General features: G+C 44.4%; 1 protein-coding gene across 1 annotated transcript in view; it reads left to right on the plus strand.

The window, feature by feature from the left end:
- The first annotated feature begins 2273 nt into the window (after positions 1 to 2273).
- ATP6V1C1 (ATPase H+ transporting V1 subunit C1) overlaps positions 2274 to 20180 on the plus strand; it is a 54384-nt gene continuing 36477 nt past the window's right edge. The window contains exons 1-2 of the mRNA XM_056522537.1: positions 2274 to 2395; positions 15748 to 15918. Coding sequence (XP_056378512.1) covers positions 15787 to 15918 — 132 coding nt within the window. The 5' untranslated portion in view covers positions 2274 to 2395; positions 15748 to 15786. The remainder of the gene's footprint in view (positions 2396 to 15747; positions 15919 to 20180) is intronic.

Below are 20180 nucleotides of genomic sequence, written 5' to 3' on the forward strand. Positions count from 1 at the left end.
GGGATAATACACAGTGATGTCACAGTACAGGGATAATACACAGTGATGTCACAGTACAGGGATAATACACAGTGATGTCACAGTACAGGGATAATACACAGTGATGTCACAGTAAAGAGATAATATACAGTGATGTCACAGTACAGGGATAATACACAGTGATGTCACAGTACAGGGATAATACACACAGTGATGTCACAGTACAGGGATAATGCACACAGTGATGTCACAGTACAGGGATACTACACAGGGATGTCACAGTACAGGGATAATACACAGTGATGTCACAGTACAGGGATAATACACACAGTGATGTCACAGTTCAGGGATAATGCACACAGTGATGTCACAGTTCAGGGATAATACACACAGTGATGTCACAGTACAGGGATAATACACAGTGATGTCACAGTTCAGGGATAATACACACAGTGATGTCACAGTACAAGGATAACACACAGTGATGTCACAGTACTGGGATAATATACAGTGATGTCACAGTACAGGGATAATACACAGTGATGTCACAGTACAGGGATACTACACAGGGATGTCACAGTACTGGGATAATACACAGTGATGTCACAGTACAGGGATAATACACACAGTGATGTCACAGTTCAGGGATAATGCACACAGTGATGTCACAGTTCAGGGATAATACACACAGTGATGTCACAGTACAGGGATAATACACAGTGATGTCACAGTTCAGGGATAATACACACAGTGATGTCACAGTACAAGGATAACACACAGTGATGTCACAGTACTGGGATAATATACAGTGATGTCACAGTGCAGGGATAATACACAGGGATGTCACAGTACAGGGATAATGCACACAGTGATGTCACAGTACAGGGATACTTCACAGGGATGTCACAGTACAGGGATAATACACAGTGATGTCACAGTACAGGAGTAATACACAGTGATGTCACAGTACAGGGATAATGCACACAGTGATGTCACAGTACAGGGATAATACACAGTGATGTCACAGTACAGGGATAATACACAGTGATGTCACAGTACAGGGATAATGCACACAGTGATGTCACAGTTCAGGGATAATACACACAGTGATGTCACAGTACAGGGATAATACACAGTGATGTCACAGTTCAGGGATAATACACACAGTGATGTCACAGTACAAGGATAACACACAGTGATGTCACAGTACTGGGATAATATACAGTGATGTCACAGTACAGGGATAATACACAGTGATGTCACAGTACAGGGATAATACACAGTGATGTCACAATACAGGGATAATACATAGTGATGTCACAGTACAGGGATAATATACAGTGATGTCACAGTACAGGGATAATACACAGTGATGTCACAGTACAGGGATAATACACAGTGATGTCACAGTACAGGGACAATACACACAATTATATCACAGTACAGAGATAATACACAGTGATGTCACAGTAGTGAAATAATATACAGTGATATCACAGTGCAGGGATAATACACAGTGATGTCACAGTACAGGGACAATACACACAATGATATCACAGTACAAAGATAATACACAGTGATGTCACAGTAGAGAAATAATATACAGTGATGTCACAGTACAGGGATAATACAGAGTGATGTCACAGTACAGGGATAATACACACAGTGATGTCACAGTACAGGGATAATGCACACAGTGATGTCACAGTACAGGGATAATACAGAGTGATGTCACAGTAGAGGAATAATATACAGTGATGTCACAGTAGAGGAATAATATACAGTGATGTCACAGTGCAGGGATAATACACAGTGATGTCACAGTACAGGGATAATACACACAGTGATGTCACAGGAGAGGAATAATACACAGTGATACCACAGTACTTAGGGCACCACACACACTAAGTGCTACATCTGCATCTTTTCAATTTCAGGTGATTTACAGGGAAAAACAACCATTCCTAACGTCCCCCGCTAGGAGGAGCTGTGACGCAGTTCCCTGTAGCTATCACGTGATCCGTCCCCAGCGGCCGAGCCTGGGAATTACAGCTGGGTGTATAGAGGTAATAAGACCTTGATGTGTGTGCGCGTCAGCTGATACAATCATGTGACATACTGTATGACAGAGGATCACGAACACTAGAGAGAGCACGTGACACCCCCTGTCTTGTCCCCTCCTTCGGAGCCATCTTATTGGTGACATTTACGCCCAGAACCGGCGTTTTTATCTTCTATAAAATGGCTTCTACCTAGCATTACATTGAGGACACCTTATAGGCTTTTCTTTTTACAAGGGATTCTTTCTTGTAGAGAAGGAAAAGGCAGTGGGTTGTGAGAGAGGATGGCGGAGATCTGATGATCTGACCTGCGGCTTGTCTGTACCGAGTGTGAACAGCTGCAATCCGCTCATCAGGTATGGATCCTGTAATATGAGGAGGGGGCAGAGCATACATGTAATGTGAAGGGGAAGATGTCATTAATGATGTACAATGTATGGATGATGGGGCATATATGTGCATATGATATGTATAGTATGTATGATGCCATATTTGTATATGTATGGGTAGATATGTGTCCTATTTATACACTATACGTGTATGATGTATTTAGGTTATGTCACGATGTAATATATATGTGTGTATGGCCATGTTTCCCAACCAGGGTGCCTCCAGCTGTTGCAAAACTACAACTCCCAGCATGCCCGGACAGCCATTGGTTAGAGATCTTTCATATCATCTGTGCTCTCTGGCTTGTTGCTGTGACATCACATCACAAGCTTTGAAAGCCGTCTGCTCCTTCCCCCCCCCCCTCCTGTCTGCTTGGGACAAGACCAGTGATGTTCAGAGGGAAGCTGGTATTACTGCCCATTAGACTCACTAGATAAGGCAGGTGTGAGCCTGTTCTGACATTAACTAATTTGGCTGAAAAGGCTTCCTGCTGCCTTAAGTAATATATCTAATGAACAGTACTATCAGCTTCCCCCTTCACATCACTGGTTTCATCCCATGTTAACAGGAGGGGAGGGGAAAGCAGGGATGGGAGATCTGGTTTCACAGCTGTGACAGGACGTCACAGCATACAGGCCAAACAGCATATCAGTTGATGTGGAAGATCTGTGCAGGATGGGAATAACATTATATTAGTATGTTGCTTTCTAATACTTTTTAACACCATATTCAGGTTGTTTTTTATTTTTTATTTTTTTGCTAGGCTATACGTCTGCAGATGATCTTTAGCCCTGATCATTATTAAAAGGTGATGCATTTGGCCCAGATAATTTTAAACCTTATTATTATTTTAATTGAGTGACCTAATGGCCTGAGCTCCTGATGAAGTGCAATGTATTGTAAATGTGTGAGGATGATGGTCCGCTCCGGGGTCCGGTGACGCTGTCCTCATAGCAGAGTGAGGATTGTGCCACTTGTGACAGGAAGTTCCCAACCACGCGATCCTCCTCTGTGTACTCTGATTGCCTAACACGGGAGAGGGAAGTAATGTAAAGCCTGTGATTTCCAGAATTCTGCTTTGTATTAACCCCTTTAAGCGGGGTCAATACAATGTTAGGCCATCTATATTAGATCGGTGGTGGTCTGACTCCCATCACCCCCGCCGATCAGCCGTTTGAAGGGCCACAATGGTCATGCGAGAGCTGTAGTCTCTACAGCAGTGTTTCCCAACCAGTGTTACAAAACTACAACTCCCAGCATGCCGGACAGACGTTGGCTCTCCGGGAATGCTGGGAGTTGTAGTTTTGCAACAGCTGGATGCAACCTGGTTGAGACACACAACTTTACAGTGTTCACCTGCACTTCTACGTGTAATTTAATTTCCATCGTAGCGGTGGGACAAAGAACAGCAGAGAGAACAGGACAACTCTGCAGTTCCTTATGCTGCCGCTACATGGGGCTCATTCACATTACTGGCGTATGGTAAAATCAAGCCGTCGCAGGGACAACTCGGAAATGCGCTGTCTGGAATTCAAAACATCTGCGGCAGAACGTTTGTTTTCCTAGTGTAAATGGTGCAGCAGAATCTTATTGAGAGCAATGGGAAACTGCTGCACTGTAATTTCCCAGCGTTATTCAGCTTGAAAAATGCGCAGTGTGAATGGTCCCTATATATTACAACAATTGCTAGGATGAGTGCGAGTAAACATTAAAGGGTACCTCTCATCAAATAAACTTTTGATATATTTTAGATTAATGAATGTGGAATAACTTTCCAATAGCATGTTCATGAAAAATATGCTTCTTTCTATTGTATTTTTCCCGATCAGTCCTGTCAGCAAGCATTTCTGACTCATGCTGGAGTCCTAAACACTCAGAGCTGCCAGCCTGCTTTGTTCACAGCCAAACAGGCTGTGAACAAAGCAGGCTGGCAGCTCTGAGTGTTCTCCTTTGTGAACAAAGCAGACTGGCAGCTCGTAGTGTTTAGGACTCCAGCATGAGTCTGAAATGCTTGCTGCCAGGACTGGTAGGGAGACCCCTAGTGGTCATTTCTTCAAAGTGGAAAATTAAATAGAAAGAAGCATATTTTTTAATAACATGCAATTGTAAAGTTATTCTGCATACATTAATCTATAATATATCAAAAGTTTTTTTGATGAGAGGTACCCTTTAAAGAGTCTACACCGCCTTCACGCAGCTGGCGTCGGAACTTTACATGCCAACATGGCAGACTGTTCTCTTCCCACCGCATCTGCTGTTGGGGGGTGGGGGGGTGTTATTCCATTAGTTCTATGTGTCAAACTCTAGGCCCACCACATGATTTTATGTGGTCCGCCAGCACAGAAAGGGAGTGCCATCTTGAATTCACCAGCATAGAAAGGGAGTGCCATCTTGAATTCGCCAGCACAGAAAGGGAGTGCCATCTTGAATTCGCCAGCACAGAAAGGGAGTGCCATCTTGAATTCGCCAACACAGAAAGGGAGTGCCATCTTGAATTTGCCAGCACAGAAAGGGAGTGCCATCTTGAATTTGCCAGCACAGAAAGGGAGTGCCATCTTGAATTTGCCAGCACAGAAAGGGAGTGCCATCTTGAATTTGCCAGCACAGAAAGGGAGTGCCATCTTGAATTTGCCAGCACAGAAAGGGAGTGCCATCTTGAATTTGCCAGCACAGAAAGGGAGTGCCATCTTGAATTTGCCAGCACAGAAAGGGAGTGCCATCTTGAATTTGCCAGCACAGAAAGGGAGTGCCATCTTGAATTTGCCAGCACAGAAAGGGAGTGCCATCTTGAATTCGCCAGCACAGAAAGGGAGTGCCATCTTGAATTCGCCAGCACAGAAAGGGAGTGCCATCTTGAATTCGCCAGCACAGAAAGGGAGTGCCATCTTGAATTCGCCAGCACAGAAAGGGAGTGCCATCTTGAATTCGCCAGCACAGAAAGGGAGTGCCATCTTGAATTCGCCAGCACAGAAAGGGAGTGCCATCTTGAATTCGCCAGCACAGAAAGGGAGTGCCATGTTGAATTTGCCAGCACAGAAAGGGAGTGCCATGTTGAATTTGCCAGCACAGAAAGGGAGTGCCATGTTGAATTTGCCAGCACAGAAAGGGAGTGCCATCTTGAATTCGCCAGCACAGAAAGGGAGTGCCATCTTGAATTCGCCAGCACAGAAAGGGAGTGCCATCTTGAATTCGCCAGCACAGGGAGGGGATGCCATCTTGGATTTGAGTGTGAAGTCCAGTTTCGCTCCGGCAGCAGGATATGTGTTTACATTTTTGAGCCACCTCCGAGCCTGAGACTTTTGAGAGTCTTTGAAGCGTTTCCCCAACCAGGGTGCCTTTAGTTGTTCCAAAACTACAACTCCCAGCATGCCCGGACAGCCCTTGGCTGTCCGGGCATGCTGGGAGTTGTAGTTTTGCAACAGCTGGAGGCACCCTGGTTTGGAAACACTGGGCTATGCGGTTCAAGATAAACTGAACTTGTGCTTTAACAATATGTTACAGCCTACCTGTCTTATCACAGAAAAAATAACAATGCTTATATATGTTACTCACTTAGGTCATGCAGATGCTTTAAATTCTTTTTTGTGTGTATAGTTTCTGTATTTGGCTCACAAATCCCTCTGTTCTGCTGCTCACCCATTCTGACATCCTCTGCTCAGAAAGGGGTGTGTCCAAGGCAAGCGCTGATCTCACCCTCACTCGTGCATTCCCTTCCTCCCTGATTCTTCTGTGCTGTGCTGGGTTTCTTCATTTAATCACTACAGGAGCAGGGCAGCAGGATGGTGAAAGGCAGGGAATAGGACGGATGGCTGGGCGACGTTTCACACCAAATGGTAACATAAGGCTTACGTGGCCGATCCTGCCAAAAATCATCTGATTTACGTGTATCCCCAGGTTTATAGCAGTTCTGCAAAATCCCACTATCCTGGCTGGCGGAGGAATCGTGTGCCTGCAGGGCAGAGTGCTATCACTCCTATTGTCTGCTGTAGCAGTGTGTGTTTTGTATACACTCATTGTGATCGCACATACAAGTCATTTCTCCAAGTAACAATATTGTGTGTTTATTATGTACACATGGGTTATCATCGCTCGATATTTCTACTACAGGATTCAGTGCAGCAGCTCACCATGTAACACAGTGGAGGAAAACTATACAGTGATCCTTCAACCAACAATGGCATCAACATACAATAGATTCAACATACAATGGTCTTTTCTGGACCATTATAACTTGAAACCAGACTCAACATACAATGTACAGACAGTCCAGATCTGTGAAATGTGTCAATGGCCAGAAGAACCGACCAATCAGAATGGACATTCACTGGTAACCCCTGTATTACTGAAGTGCATGCACTGACTGGTGTCTGGTAGCGCCCCCTACAGTACAGGGAGGTACTACATGTTCTGTACTCTTTACCTGTTCCAGGGTTAGCTGCTCCTTTGGACACCAGGTGAGGGCGGCTCCATTTTACTTTTTTGCGACATTGCGTGTATTGTACAGGATCCTGAAGAAGCTCCTGTCCTCTACATAGTCAGTGATTACAGCTCCCAGCAGATATTTCTTACAGATAAAGCAAGTCCTTACATATAAATGTATTAGTTATCTACTTATTTTTCTTTAATCCTCACTTTTTTCTAATTTTGGATGACATTTTGGTGGCTTCAGAACCAATTACCAGGTTTCCATAGAGTTACAGTCTCAACATCCAATGGTCGTCCTGAAACCGATTAATATTGTAACTTGAAGGACCACTGTGCTGGTTACAGAGGCCTTGCTGTAGAGACTTTTAGAGCCTCTATGCTACTGATGCTGCAATGCTTTAAGAATGCCTCTGTCAGGGTATGTTCACACATAACACACTGCTCAAAATAATAAAGGGAACACTAAGATAACACATCCTAGATCGGAATGAATGAACTAATCGTATGAAATACTTTCGTCTTTACATAGTTGAATGTGCTGACAACAAAATCACACAAAAATTATCGATGGAAATCAAATGTATCAACCCATGGAGGTCTGGATATGGAGTCACACTCAAAATCACAGTGGAAACCACACTACAGGCTGATCCAACTTTATGTAATGTCCTTAAAACAAGTCACAATGAGGCTCAGTAGTGTGTGTGGCCTCCACATGCCCGTATGACCTCCCTACAATGCCTGGGCATGATCCTGATGAGGTGGCGGATGGTCTCCTCAGGGATGTCCTCCCAGACCTGGACTAAAGCATCCGCCAACTCCTGGACAGTCTGTGATGGATGGAGCGAGACATGATATCCCAGATGTGCTCAATCGGATTCAGGTCTGGGGAACGGGCGGGCCAGTCCATAGCATCAATGTCTTCTTCCTCCACTAACTGCTGACACACTCCAGCCACATGAGGTCTAGCATTGTCTTGCATTAGGAGGAACCCAGGGCCAACCGCACCAGCATATGGTCTCACAAGGGGTCTGAGGATCTCCTCTTGGTACCTAAAGGCAGTCAGGCCACCTCTGGCAAGCACATGGAGGGCTGTGCGGCCTCCCCAAAGAAATGCCACCCCACACCATTACTGATCCACCGCCAAACCGGTCATGCTGGAGGATGTAGCAGGCAGCAGAACGTTGTCCACAGCGTCTCCAGACTGTCATGTCTGTCACATGTGCTCAGTGTGAACCTGCTTTCATCTGTGAAGAGCACAGGGTGCCAGTGGTGAATTTGCCAATCTTAGTGTTCTCTGGCAAATGCCAAACCTCCTGCACGGTGTTTGGCTGTAAGCACAACCCCCACCTGTGGAGTCTGTACTCATACCACCCTCATGGAGTCTGTTTCTGACCGTTTGAATGGACACATGCACATTTGTGTCCTGCTGGAGGTAATTTTGCAGGGCTCTGGCAGTGCTCCTCCTGCTCTTCCTTGCACAAAGGCGGAGGTAGCGGTCCTGCTGCTGGGTTGTTGCCCTCCTACAGCCTCCTCTGCATCTCCTGATGTACTGCCCTGTCTCCTGGTAGCCCCTCCATGTTCTGGACACTACGCTGACAGAAACAGCAAACCTTCTTGCCACAGCTTGCATTGATGTGCCATCCTGGATGAGCTGCACTATCTGAGCCACTTGTGTGGATTGTAGACTCCGTCTCATGCTACCACTAAAGTGAAAGCACTGCCAGCATTCAAAAGTGACTAAAACATCAGCCAGGAAGCATAGGAACTGAGAAGTGGTCTGTGGTTACCACCTGCAGAACCACTCCTTTATTGAGGGGGGTGTCCTGCTAATTGCCTATAATTTCCACCTGTTGTCTGTTCCATTTTCACAACAGCATGTGAAATTGATTGTCAATCAGTGTTCTTCCTGAGTGGACAGTGTGATTTCACAGAAGTGTCATTGACTTGGAGTTACATTGTGTTGTTTAAGTGTTCCCTTTATTATTTTGAGCAGTATATATATATAATTTTTTTTTTATTTTTTTTTTTCTGCTGGGGACTGCAGCATATATAGAACGTGTGAACATACTGTAATTCCGCTGTATGGCTAGGCTCAATAAATCCCAGATCACTATGGCTAGCATTTTATAACACTGCGCTGTGAAACCATTCTCTGTAAATATGTAGCTTTGCCCCCTATGGAGGAGCATGTGATGATATGTGGTGTTGCCTATATAGAGGCAAGCTACCTACAGGGGGCAGACTACCTATAGGGTAACAGGTAGGCTTGCCACCTTTCTTGCAAAAAAAAATAAAAAATTACCGGCCATGCTAATTTGCATAATTAATTATATATGCGTAACATCACAGGATACACATATGCGGAGGAAATTTTGTCCTATTCTGACCCCTATAACTTTTTAAATTCTCCTTTATACAGGCCTGTATGAGGGTCATTTCTTGCGCCCCGATCTGTAGTTTTTTAACAGTATCATTTTTGTTTTGATGTCACTTTTCGATTGCTTTTTTTAATAAATTTTTTTAATTACATTTTGGAGTTGCAGTTAGTTACTTACTACAACTCCCAGCATGCCCTGATACAGCAGCTGCCCCAAACAAAAACAAAAACTCCCAGCATGTTGGCCTATATAGTAGTATAGGTCAGTGTTTACCGACCAGGGGTGCCTCCAGCTGTTGCAAAACTACAACTCCCAGCATGCCCGGACAGCCGTTTGCTGTCCGGGCATGCTAAGAGTTGTAGTTTTGCAACAGCTGGTGGCACCCTGGTTGGTGAAACATTCCGGGAGTTGCAGGATTGGTTGGAAACGCACATGTATACGGTTCCATACGGGAAACCGTATACGGCAGTGGTCTCTAAACTGCAGCCCTCCAGATGTTGCAAAACTACAGCTCCCAGCATGCCCGGACAGGCAACGGCTGTCCGGGCATGCTGGGAGTTGTAGTTTTGCAACATCTGGAGGGCCGCAGTTTGGAGACCACTGCCGTATACAGTTTTTACTTTGCACATGCGCGTTTGCATCCTAAAGTCCCCACCCAACACCCCTCCCATTAAAAATGGACAACATTTTCAAAAACTTATGTTTTTTTGTTTTTTTTTTAAATAAAAACGGACGGAACCGTATGCACTTTTAAAAACAGTATACGGTTTTAAAACGCATACGGTTTACTTTTTCCCATACTGTTCCAGCCGTTTTTTTTTTTTTTTGCCATATGGTTTTCATTAGAAAAACGGATTGAAAACAGTATGGCAAAAACATGATGTGAACCCAGCCTAAGTTATGGTGCAACATTCCGGCAGTTGGAGGATTGGTTGAATAAATTACCGCCGGTATTTTAAATATAAAAATACTGGCATGGTGACCAAAATACCGGCTGTGCTGGTAAAATACCAGCCAGGTGGCAACCCTAATCCCTATTCTGACTGGTAGAGAAGCGAGAACCCTAGTGACCTGTAAAGGCTGGTTCACATCACGTTTTCTCCCATACGGCAGGGGGGGGGGGGAGCTAAAACCTTGCGCTCCCGTATGCCTTCGTATGCGCTCCCGTATGTAATTCATTTCAATGAGCCGGCCGGAGTGAAACGTTCGGTCCGCTCATTTTTGCGCCATATGCGCTTTTACAACCGGACCTAAAAGCGTGGTTAACCATAGTTTTAGGTTCGGGAGAAAACGTGATGTAAACCAGCTGAATACCAGACTCGCGGATGCCCTGTTGCAGAAAGGACCTGACCTTATTGTGAGTCTGTGCTGCTTATATGGCTAACTTTTGAGATTTGTTGTCTCTCTGTCCCTATGGGCATCTATCTGGTCATTTGCCATCTTATCATTTGCATTTCAACTAACATTTTAATTGGTCTATTAACATTTGGGATTTTATTCAGTGATGAGAGGGAGAAATACACTGCGGGAAAAGAGCTTTGAACATTTAAGCTCCTGTTTCAAGGGAAAACTTATCTTATTTTCCAGCAGTTTTTGTTTTCAGCATTTCAAAAGTATTTAAAGGGAAAATGGCAGGTTATTCCCCCGCACTAAACCCGATACGCTGGGTTCTAATGTGGGTGAACTGGAGTAAAATCAGGTATCACTTGCTTTAGTTGGTACAGATGTCTTCAAGATATGGCCCCCTATGCGAGGATATCCCCCGTAGTCTCCTGTATGGAGCCGGGCAACTCACCAGTCCTCTGAGCGCTCCAGCTCCCACCCTCGAAGACTAGTGGCAGTGACTACCCCATCAGCCAATCACCAGCTAAGGTGGGACCCCCATCACAGCTGGTGATTGGATAAGCGTCCGTCACTCCAGCTCATCTTCAAAGGTGGGAACTGGAGAGCTCCGAGGATGGGTGCGTTGTTGGGCTCCAAACAGGAGACTATGGGGGATCCCATTGAGCACTTAAAGGGGTACTCCACACCTAGACATCTTATTCCCTATCCAAAGGATAGGGGATAAGATGTCTGATCGTGGGGGTGTCCCACCGCTGGGAACCCTCGTGATCTCTGCTGCGGCACCGACATTATTTGCAGGGCTGTGGAGTCGGTAGATAAATGTTCCGACTCTGACTCCGCAGTTTTTTATACTTCCGACTCCTCTGTATTAATATGCGAATGTATGTTATACATTCCTTGAAGGAAAGAAAGGTAACATACCTGTCATTACCACAGGACTACTGGCTGGGAAGCCAACAGTCTACTGTATTGAACAGTTTAAAGGGATGCTCAGTTACCTTGCTGTCGGAGCTCCGCTTTCCAGCGTCCGGAAGTTATTGTTCCGAACCATGTGTGTGCGGGCTTCCGTGTTCGTGGCCGCCCCTAGTGATGTCACGCCCGCCCCCTTCCCATAGACTTTCGTTGAGGGGGCGGGCGTGACGTCACTAGGGGCGGCCCTGAACACGGAAGCCCGCACACACATGGTTCTGAACAATAACTTCCAGACGCTGGAAAGCGGAGCTCCGACAGCAAGGTAACGGAGTACCCCTTTAAGCAAAAGACAAACACAATGAAAACAAAGTTTTATTAATTTTTTTTAAATAAATTAAATTTTAAGTTTTTCCAATGGTTTACAGCTTCAGTCTTGAACTATTGACCCTCCAATCCCTTCACTTATACAAGTGTCTCTTGTCCTGCAAAAAAACATATTTCCTTAACCCCTTATCAGTGAGAGGCTAGGTTACCCATGGGTTCCCTGTAACAGCAGAACACAACACTATGGAAAGTATAAGTATTGCCGCTCCTAATTGTGCGTTGCGTGCCATATAGTAAAGCACACGAAAAGCTTCTTCACGGTCACTTAACGTGTTCGTTTTGTGGTTACATGAGGCACTGTATGCATTGGTCTTTATTCTTACAGTAGAGAAGTCATTAATTATAACTTTGTGAATTGGGACATTTAAACTAGGGATCGACCAATATCGTTTTTTTAGGGCCGATACCGATAATCGGTGGGGGGGCATTATCGGCTTATTGGCAAGGTAATTGCCGATAACGATAATGCCCAAAATCGTGATTATCGGCCGATAATATCGGCCATACCGATAATTGGTCGATCCTTAATTTAAACATGCTTTTTTTTTAAATTCCAATCTAAATTTAGTAGGAATCGTAGTTCGGTGCATTGTTTGCCAACTCCAGGCACCCAAAATTTCATCCGACTCCACAGCCCTGGTTATTTGGTGCACAGAGCGCCGTGCCTGACGACCAGCGATGCGGCGCTGACGTTTCAGCCACATCGCCCTTGTGATGTCATGCCCTCCCTCTCAATGCAAGTCGATGGGAGGGGGCGTGGCAACCGCCACGCCTCCTCCCATAGACTTGCATTGAGGGGGTGTGGCCGTGACATCACAAGGGGGGCGTGACCATTACATCACTTGCTTCTGGTGCCACAGCCGGCATTCTAAACGAACACCGGGTGCTGCAGGGAGGTCCTTTAAATAGGGGATAAGATGTCTAGGAGCGGAGTACCCCTTTAAAGGGATTATCCAGGAAAAAACATTTTTTTTACATATCAACTGGCTCCAGAAAGTTAAACAGATTTGTAAATTACTTCTTTAAAAAAAAAAAATGAAGTTGAGTTGTTCTTTTCTGTCTAAGTGCTCTCTGATGACACCTGTCTCGGAAACTGTCCAGAGTAGAAGCAAATCCCCATAGCAAACCTCTTCTACTCTGTGCAGTTCCCGAGACAAACAGAGATGTCAGCAGAGAGCACTATTGCCAGACAGAAAAGAGCAACTCAACTTCAGTAGCTGATAATTATTGGAAGGATTAAGATTTTTTTAATACAAATCTGTTTAACTTTCTGGAGCCAGTTGATCTAAAGAAAAAAGTTTTTTCCTGGAATACCCCTTTAAGCTTATTCGTATACTAGCTCTGGGTGCCATATTTAAAAAACGTCTAGACCAACTAAAGTAAGTAATGCCTTATTTTACTCGGAACTACTTACTTTCCGAAAATGTTGTGCAGTTTATTTGAACAATAACTTGGAAATAATGTTGCGAGGGGAAGGTACTCTCTAAGTACGAGGGCCTGTAGAGCGTGATGTGACTGCTCGACAATCATAATGAATAAAGGGAAGGAATACACGATGAGAGGAAATCTTTAGTGTCAGGATGATTTTTTCCTTGTTTTTGGTATTGTACAGCAAGAAAGGATGTCTTTAGAGATGAGCGAACTTACAGTAAATTCGATTCGTCACGAACTTCTCGGCTCGGCGGTTGCTGACTTTTCCTGCATAAATTAGTTCAGCTTTCCGGTGCTCTGGTAGGCTGGAAAAGGTGGATACAGTCCTAGGAAAGAGTCTCCTAGGACTGTATCCACCTTTTCCAGCCCACCGGAGCACCGGAAAGCTGAACTAATTTATGCAGGAAAAGAAATCAACTGCCGAGCCGAGAAGTTCGTGACGAATCGAATTTACTGTAAGTTCGCTCATCTCTAGATGTCTTCGTACAAATGTTATGGGATGAGGTTGGAGATATTATTAGTGTCAAGTTGTTTGTATCACCCAGTACAAGACTTGTATCTACAAGAGGGATTTCTTCTATTTTAAAGGGGTACTCCGCCCCTAGAGATCTTATCCCCTATCCAAAGATGTCTGATCTCTCTTTAAACGAACGGTGGGTGTTGGTGACGGGGGTCGTGATGTCATGACCACGCCCCTCGTGACATCACACCACACCCCTCAATGCAAGTCTATGTGAGGGGGCGTGGTGGTCGCCACGCCCCCTCCCAAAGACTTGCATTGAGGGGATGTGGTGTGACGTCACGAGGGGGGCGTGGTCATGACATCACGACCCCCGCCGCCCGCTCCAAGCGTTTAGAACAAAATGTTCCGGAGGATGGGGCAGCGGAGTACCCCTAAAGGGTACGTTCACGTGCAGATTTTCGCTGTGGATCCGCCTCTGAAGGACCTCCTATATGCTGCCTTTATATGTGCCTGCTCGGAGCAGCAATACGCCGCTCCGAGCAGACGCACAGTGATGTGAAAGTCGCCGCGCGCATGCGCAGTATACTCGCACATCGTGGCAGCGCTTGGCCTAGCTCAGAGCTGGGGGAGCGGCCGGGATGTGTGCGAGTACACCGCGCATGTGCGGTGACTCGCACATCCCAGTGTGTCTGCTCGAAGCAGTGTATTGCCGCTCCGAGCAGGCACATATAAAGGCAGCATGTAGGAGGTCTTTCAGTGGCGGACCTGCAGCAAAAAACGCTGCGAAAATCTGCGTGCGTGAACGTACCCTTAAAGCGCAAGTTCAGCATTTCTCGTCCGGCTGTTCTGCAAAGTTAGGTTTGGCTTATTGCCCCAGAACTCTTCTAGTTAGTAGGCAAAGTGGGGTGGAGATTGCAGGCTGCCATACATGTACGGTAGCAGTTTTCTAACAATGACGCAACTCGGAAGATAAGCCAAGGATTGACCACGCTGAAGTTGGTGATTTAACCTTTTAATGCAGGGTGCAGCATTCGAAAGGCTGAATGGGTGCCGATCGGCTATCATGGCAGTCGTAGTCCATTACTAGGCCTCCGTGCCCACCGTAGTAATTCTGCTGATACCGTCTGCCTCGGGCAGGCTATACCAGCAGACCACCAATCTTACTGGTCAATGCTGTAGAATACCATTTATCTGTATAAGCAATATAATTATTGCTTATAAAAGTCTCCCAAGGGAAAAACAGCAGAAAAACTGCAAGAACTGAGGAAAAAAACAGGTGTTTGATCATTAACCATAGGTACTGATTGGAGGGGCCTGGCCTGATATCTGTAGGGGGCGTGGCCATGACATCATGTCTCCGTCTCGGCGGCAGCACCCGGCACAGAATGCCCGAGGCTGCACCGAGATCGCAGGGGTCCCCAGCAGAGGGACCCCTGCAATCATACATCTTATCCCCCTATCCTTTGGATAAGGGATAAGATGTATAAAGCCAGAATACCCCTTTAACGCTTACCATCATCATTAGAGCTAACATTTTAGTCACCATGGGGGACATTTCCTAATCTAGTCTATTCTGGGTATGCTTATAGACCAGTGTATGTGGTAATCTCCTGTCTATTGTGCTCCTAATTTATCTAAGGTCTCACAGCCCTTGATAAATTCTGTGCTCAGACTTCAGGGTCTACAGCTTAAACTGCATTTAGACCTGCTCCAACATGGTCTGACATTTCAGTGTATTTTGGGCAGATGCGACTTGTCGCACAAAAGTCGCACTTGATAAATTCAGCACCAATGCATTTTCCAATGCGTTTCCGTCTAAAATAGACTAGCATGCATCATGTTCTAAAAATCCTCTACAGCAAAAGTCGCAGAAAAGCCGCACATATTTAGACTGCGACTTTCTGTGCGTCAAATTTAGACAGGAAAAACCAGTCTAAATCCTTTGATAAATCTCCCCCCATGTTTCTTCTTGTTATAGTGAAATTGTTCCTACGACTAAGACCCTTAACCTGCAGTCATGACAGAGTTCTGGTTGATCTCTGCTCCTGGGGAGAAAACATGTCAACAAACCTGGGAAAAACTGATGGCCGCCACTACCAAGAATAACAACTTGTCTACCAACCACAAATTTAACATACCTGACCTAAAGGTAAGTGACCTGCCATATTAAAGGGGTACTCTGCTGCTCAGCGTTTGGAACAAACTGTTCCGAACATGGAAGCTCATGACTTCATAGCCCTGCCCCCTCATGACATCACACCCCGCCCCCTCAATGCAAGTCTATGGGAGGGGGCGTTACGGCTGTCACGCCCCCTCCCATAGACTTGCATTGAGGGGGCAGAGTGTGATGTCATTAGGGGGCGGGGCTATGACTATGAAGGAAATGTTGGTGAGTGTCTTCTCTGCTGCCTTTAGTGTTGTTTTCTACAGAAGATAATTTTTCCTCCTATTTGCAGCCATCTTCTTCCTCTTAAATGTTGGGGGGGGGGGGTTCTGGTGATGTCCTATCTCTATATGAGGTAACAAATGCTTATTAGCTGGTCATAGACTTTGATGTATTGGTTGGGAAATTACACCAAAATTGGTGGGGTCTGGTGACGATATTGGGGGAGATTTATCAAAACCTGTGCAGAGGGAAAAATTGCCCTGTTGCCCATAGCAACCAATCAGATCGCTTCTTTCATTTTGCAGAGGTCTTGTTAAAAGTGAAAGTAGCGAGTTGATTGGTTGCTATGGGCAACGGGGCACGTTTTCCTCTGCACAGGTTTTGATAAATCTCCCCCATTGGGTCTGTGCTGATTTACAAACCATTGTCTGCTACACGCTACAACCATTTCTTAGAATGACAACCCAGCACTATGGGAGACATATTCAAAAACTACTGTAATATCCAGCGATATTAACCCCTTAAGGACCAAGGACGTACCGGTACGTCCTTGGTCCTGCTCTTCTGATATAACGCGGGGTTACACAGTAACCCCGCGTCATATCATGGCGGGCCCGGCGTCATAGTGAAGCCGGGACCCGCCTCTAATAGCTCGCAGCGCCGATCGCGGCGCCGCGCGCTATTAACCCTTTAGCCGCGCGCTCAGAGCTGAGCCGCGCGGCTAAAAGTGAAAGTTCCCGACTAGCTCAGTCGAGCTGTTCGGGATAGCCGCGGCTAATCGCGGCATCCCGAACAGCTGACAGGACAGCGGGAGGGCCCCTTCCTGCCTCCTCGCTGTCCGATCGCCGAATGACTGCTCAGTGCCTGAGATCCAGGCATGAGCAGTCATGCGGCAGAATCGTTGATCACTGGTTTCTAATGAGAAACCAGTGATCAACATAGAAGATCAGTGTGTGCAGTGTTATAGGTCCCTATGGGACCTATAACACTGCAAAAAAAAGTGAAAAAAAAAAGTGAATAAAGATCATTTAACTCCTCCCCTATTAAAAGTTTGAATCACCCCCCTTTTCCAATAAAAAAAAAAAACACAGTGTAAATAAAAATAAAAATAAACATATGTGGTATCACCGCGTGCGGAAATGTCCGAATTATAAAAATATATCATTAATTAAACCGCTCGGTCAATGGCGTGCGCGCAAAAAAATTCCAAAGTCCAAAATAGTGCATTTTTGGTCACTTTTTATATCATTTAAAAATGAATAAAAAGTGATCAATAAGTCCTATCAATGCAAAAATGGTACCGTTAAAAACTTCAGATCACGGCGCAAAAAATGAGCCCTCATACCGCCCCACACACGGAAAAATAAAAAGTTATAGGGGTCAGAAGATGACAATTTTAAACGTATTAATTTTCCTGCATGTAGTTATGATTTTTTCCAGAAGTCCGACAAAATCAAACCTATATAAGTAGGGTATCATTTTAATCGTATGGACCTAAAGAATACATATCAGGTGTCATTTTTACCGAAAAATGTACTACGTAGAAACGGAAGCCCCCAAAAGTTACAAAACAGCTTTTTTTTTTCAATTTTGTCGCACAATGATTTTTTTTCCCGCTTCACCATAGATTTTTGGGCAAAATGACTGATGTCATTACAAAGTAGAATTGGTGGCGCAAAAAATAAGCCATCATATGGATTTTTAGGTGTAAATTTGAAAGAGTTATGATTTTTTAAAGGCAAGGAGCAAAAAACGAAAATGCAAAAACGGAAAAACCTCCGGTCCTTAAGGGGTTAATCATAATTTTTTTGTTTCAAATTGACGATTTTGGCACCAACATTTTTATTTTTTTTTTGCTACCATCTTTAAAGGGGTATTCCAGGAAAAAAACTTTTTTTTATATATAAACTGGCTCCAGAAAGTTAAACAGATTTGTAAATGACTTCTATTATAAAATCTTAATCCTTTCAATAATTATCAGGTGCTGAAGTTGAGTTGTTGTTTTCTGTCTGGCAACAGTGCTCTCTGCTGACATCTCTGCTCGTCTCGGGAACTGCACAGAGTAGAAGAGGTTTGCTATGGGGATTTGCTTCTAAACTGGGCGGTTCCCGAGACACGTGTCATCAGAGAGCACTTAGACAGAAAAGAACAACTCAAATTCAGCAGCTCATAAGTACTGAAAGGATTAAGATTTTTTAATAGAAGTAATTTACAAATCTGTTTAACTTTCTGGAGCCAGTTGATATATAAAAAAAAAAGTTTTTTCCTGGATACCCCCTTTAATTTATATGTGCAAAAATCGACACTTTTGAATCATGGAAAACTCTGGCAGAAGCATCTCACATGATATTCCATGATTACTAGGACCCATACAAGCGATAACTGTATTAATAAAACATGTCCAGGGGTTAATGCAGAGTGCAGGTGCACTAACATTTTCTAATAATAATTATTTATTTTTCAATAATTGATTAACCCCTTAAGGACCAGGCCATTTTACACCTCAGGACCAGAGCGTTTTTTGCACATCTGACCACTGTCACTTTAAACATTAATAACTCTGGAATGCTTTTACTTATCAATTTGATTCCGAGATTGTTTTTTCGTGACATATTCTACTTTAACATAGTGGTAAAATTTTATGGTAACTTGCATCCTTTCTTGGTGAAAAATCCCAAAATTTGATGAAAAATTTGAAAAATTTGCATTTTTCTAACTTTGAAGCTCTCTGCTTGTAAGGAAAATGGATATTGCAAATAAAAAAAAAATTGATTCACATATACAATATGTCTACATTATGTTTGCATCATAAAATTGACGTGATTTTACTTTTGGAAGACACCGGAGGGCTTCAAAGTTCAGCAGCAATTTTCCAATTTTTCACAAAATTTTCAAACTCATTATTTTTCAGGGACCAGTTCAGGTTTGAAGTGGATTTGAAGGGTCTTCATATTAGAAATACCCCACAAATGACCCCATTATAAAAACTGCACCCCCCAAAGTATTCAAAATGACATTCAGTCAGCGTTTTAACCCTTTAGGTGTTTCACAGGAATAGCAGCAAAGTGAAGGAGAAAATTCACAATCTTCATTTTTTACACTCGCATGTTCTTGCAGACCCAATTTTTTTATTTTTACAAGGGGTAAAAGGAGAAAATTTATACTTATATTTGTAGCCCAATTTCTCTCGAGTAAGCACATACCTCATATGTCTATGTAAATTGTTCGGCGGGCGCAGTAGAGGGCTCAGAAGCAAAGGAGCGACAAGGGGATTTTGGAGAGTACATTTTTCTGAAATGGTTTTTGGGGGGCATGTTGCATTTAGGAAGCCCCTATGGTGCCAGAACAGCAAAAAAAAAACACATGCCATACCATTTTGGAAACTAGACCCCTTGAGGAACGTAACAAGGAATAAAGTGAGCCTTAATACCCCACAGGGGTTTCACGACTTTTGCGTATGTAACAAAAAAAAAAAAAAGATTTTCACAAAAATGTGTTTCCCCCCAAATTTCACACTTTTGCAAGGGTTAATAGCGGAAAAGACCCCCCAAAATTTGTAACCCCCATCTCTTCTGAGTATGGAAATACCCCATGTGTGGACGTCAAGTGCTCTGCTGGCGCACTACAATGCTCAGAAGAGAAGGAGCGCCATTGAGCTTTTGGGAAAAAAATTGTTTGGAATGGAAGTCAGGGACCATGTGCGTTTACAAAGCCCCCCGTGGTGCCAGAACAGTGGAACCCCCCACATGTGACCCTATTTTGGAAACTACACCCCTCACAGAATTTAATAAGGGGTGCAGTGAGTATTTACACCCCACTGGCGTTTGACAGATCTTTGGAACAGTGGGCTGTGCAAATGAAAAATAAAATTTTTCATTTTCACGGACCACTGTTCCAAAAATCTGTCAGACACCTGTGGGGCGTAAATGCTCACTGTACCCCTTATTACATTCCGTGAGGGGTGTAGTTTCCAAAATGGGGTCACATGTGGGTATTTTTTTGGGGGGGTTTATGTCAGAACCGCT

The sequence above is a fragment of the Hyla sarda genome, chromosome 5 (assembly GCF_029499605.1).
Source record: "Hyla sarda isolate aHylSar1 chromosome 5, aHylSar1.hap1, whole genome shotgun sequence".
Taxonomy (NCBI): Eukaryota; Metazoa; Chordata; class Amphibia; order Anura; family Hylidae; genus Hyla; species Hyla sarda.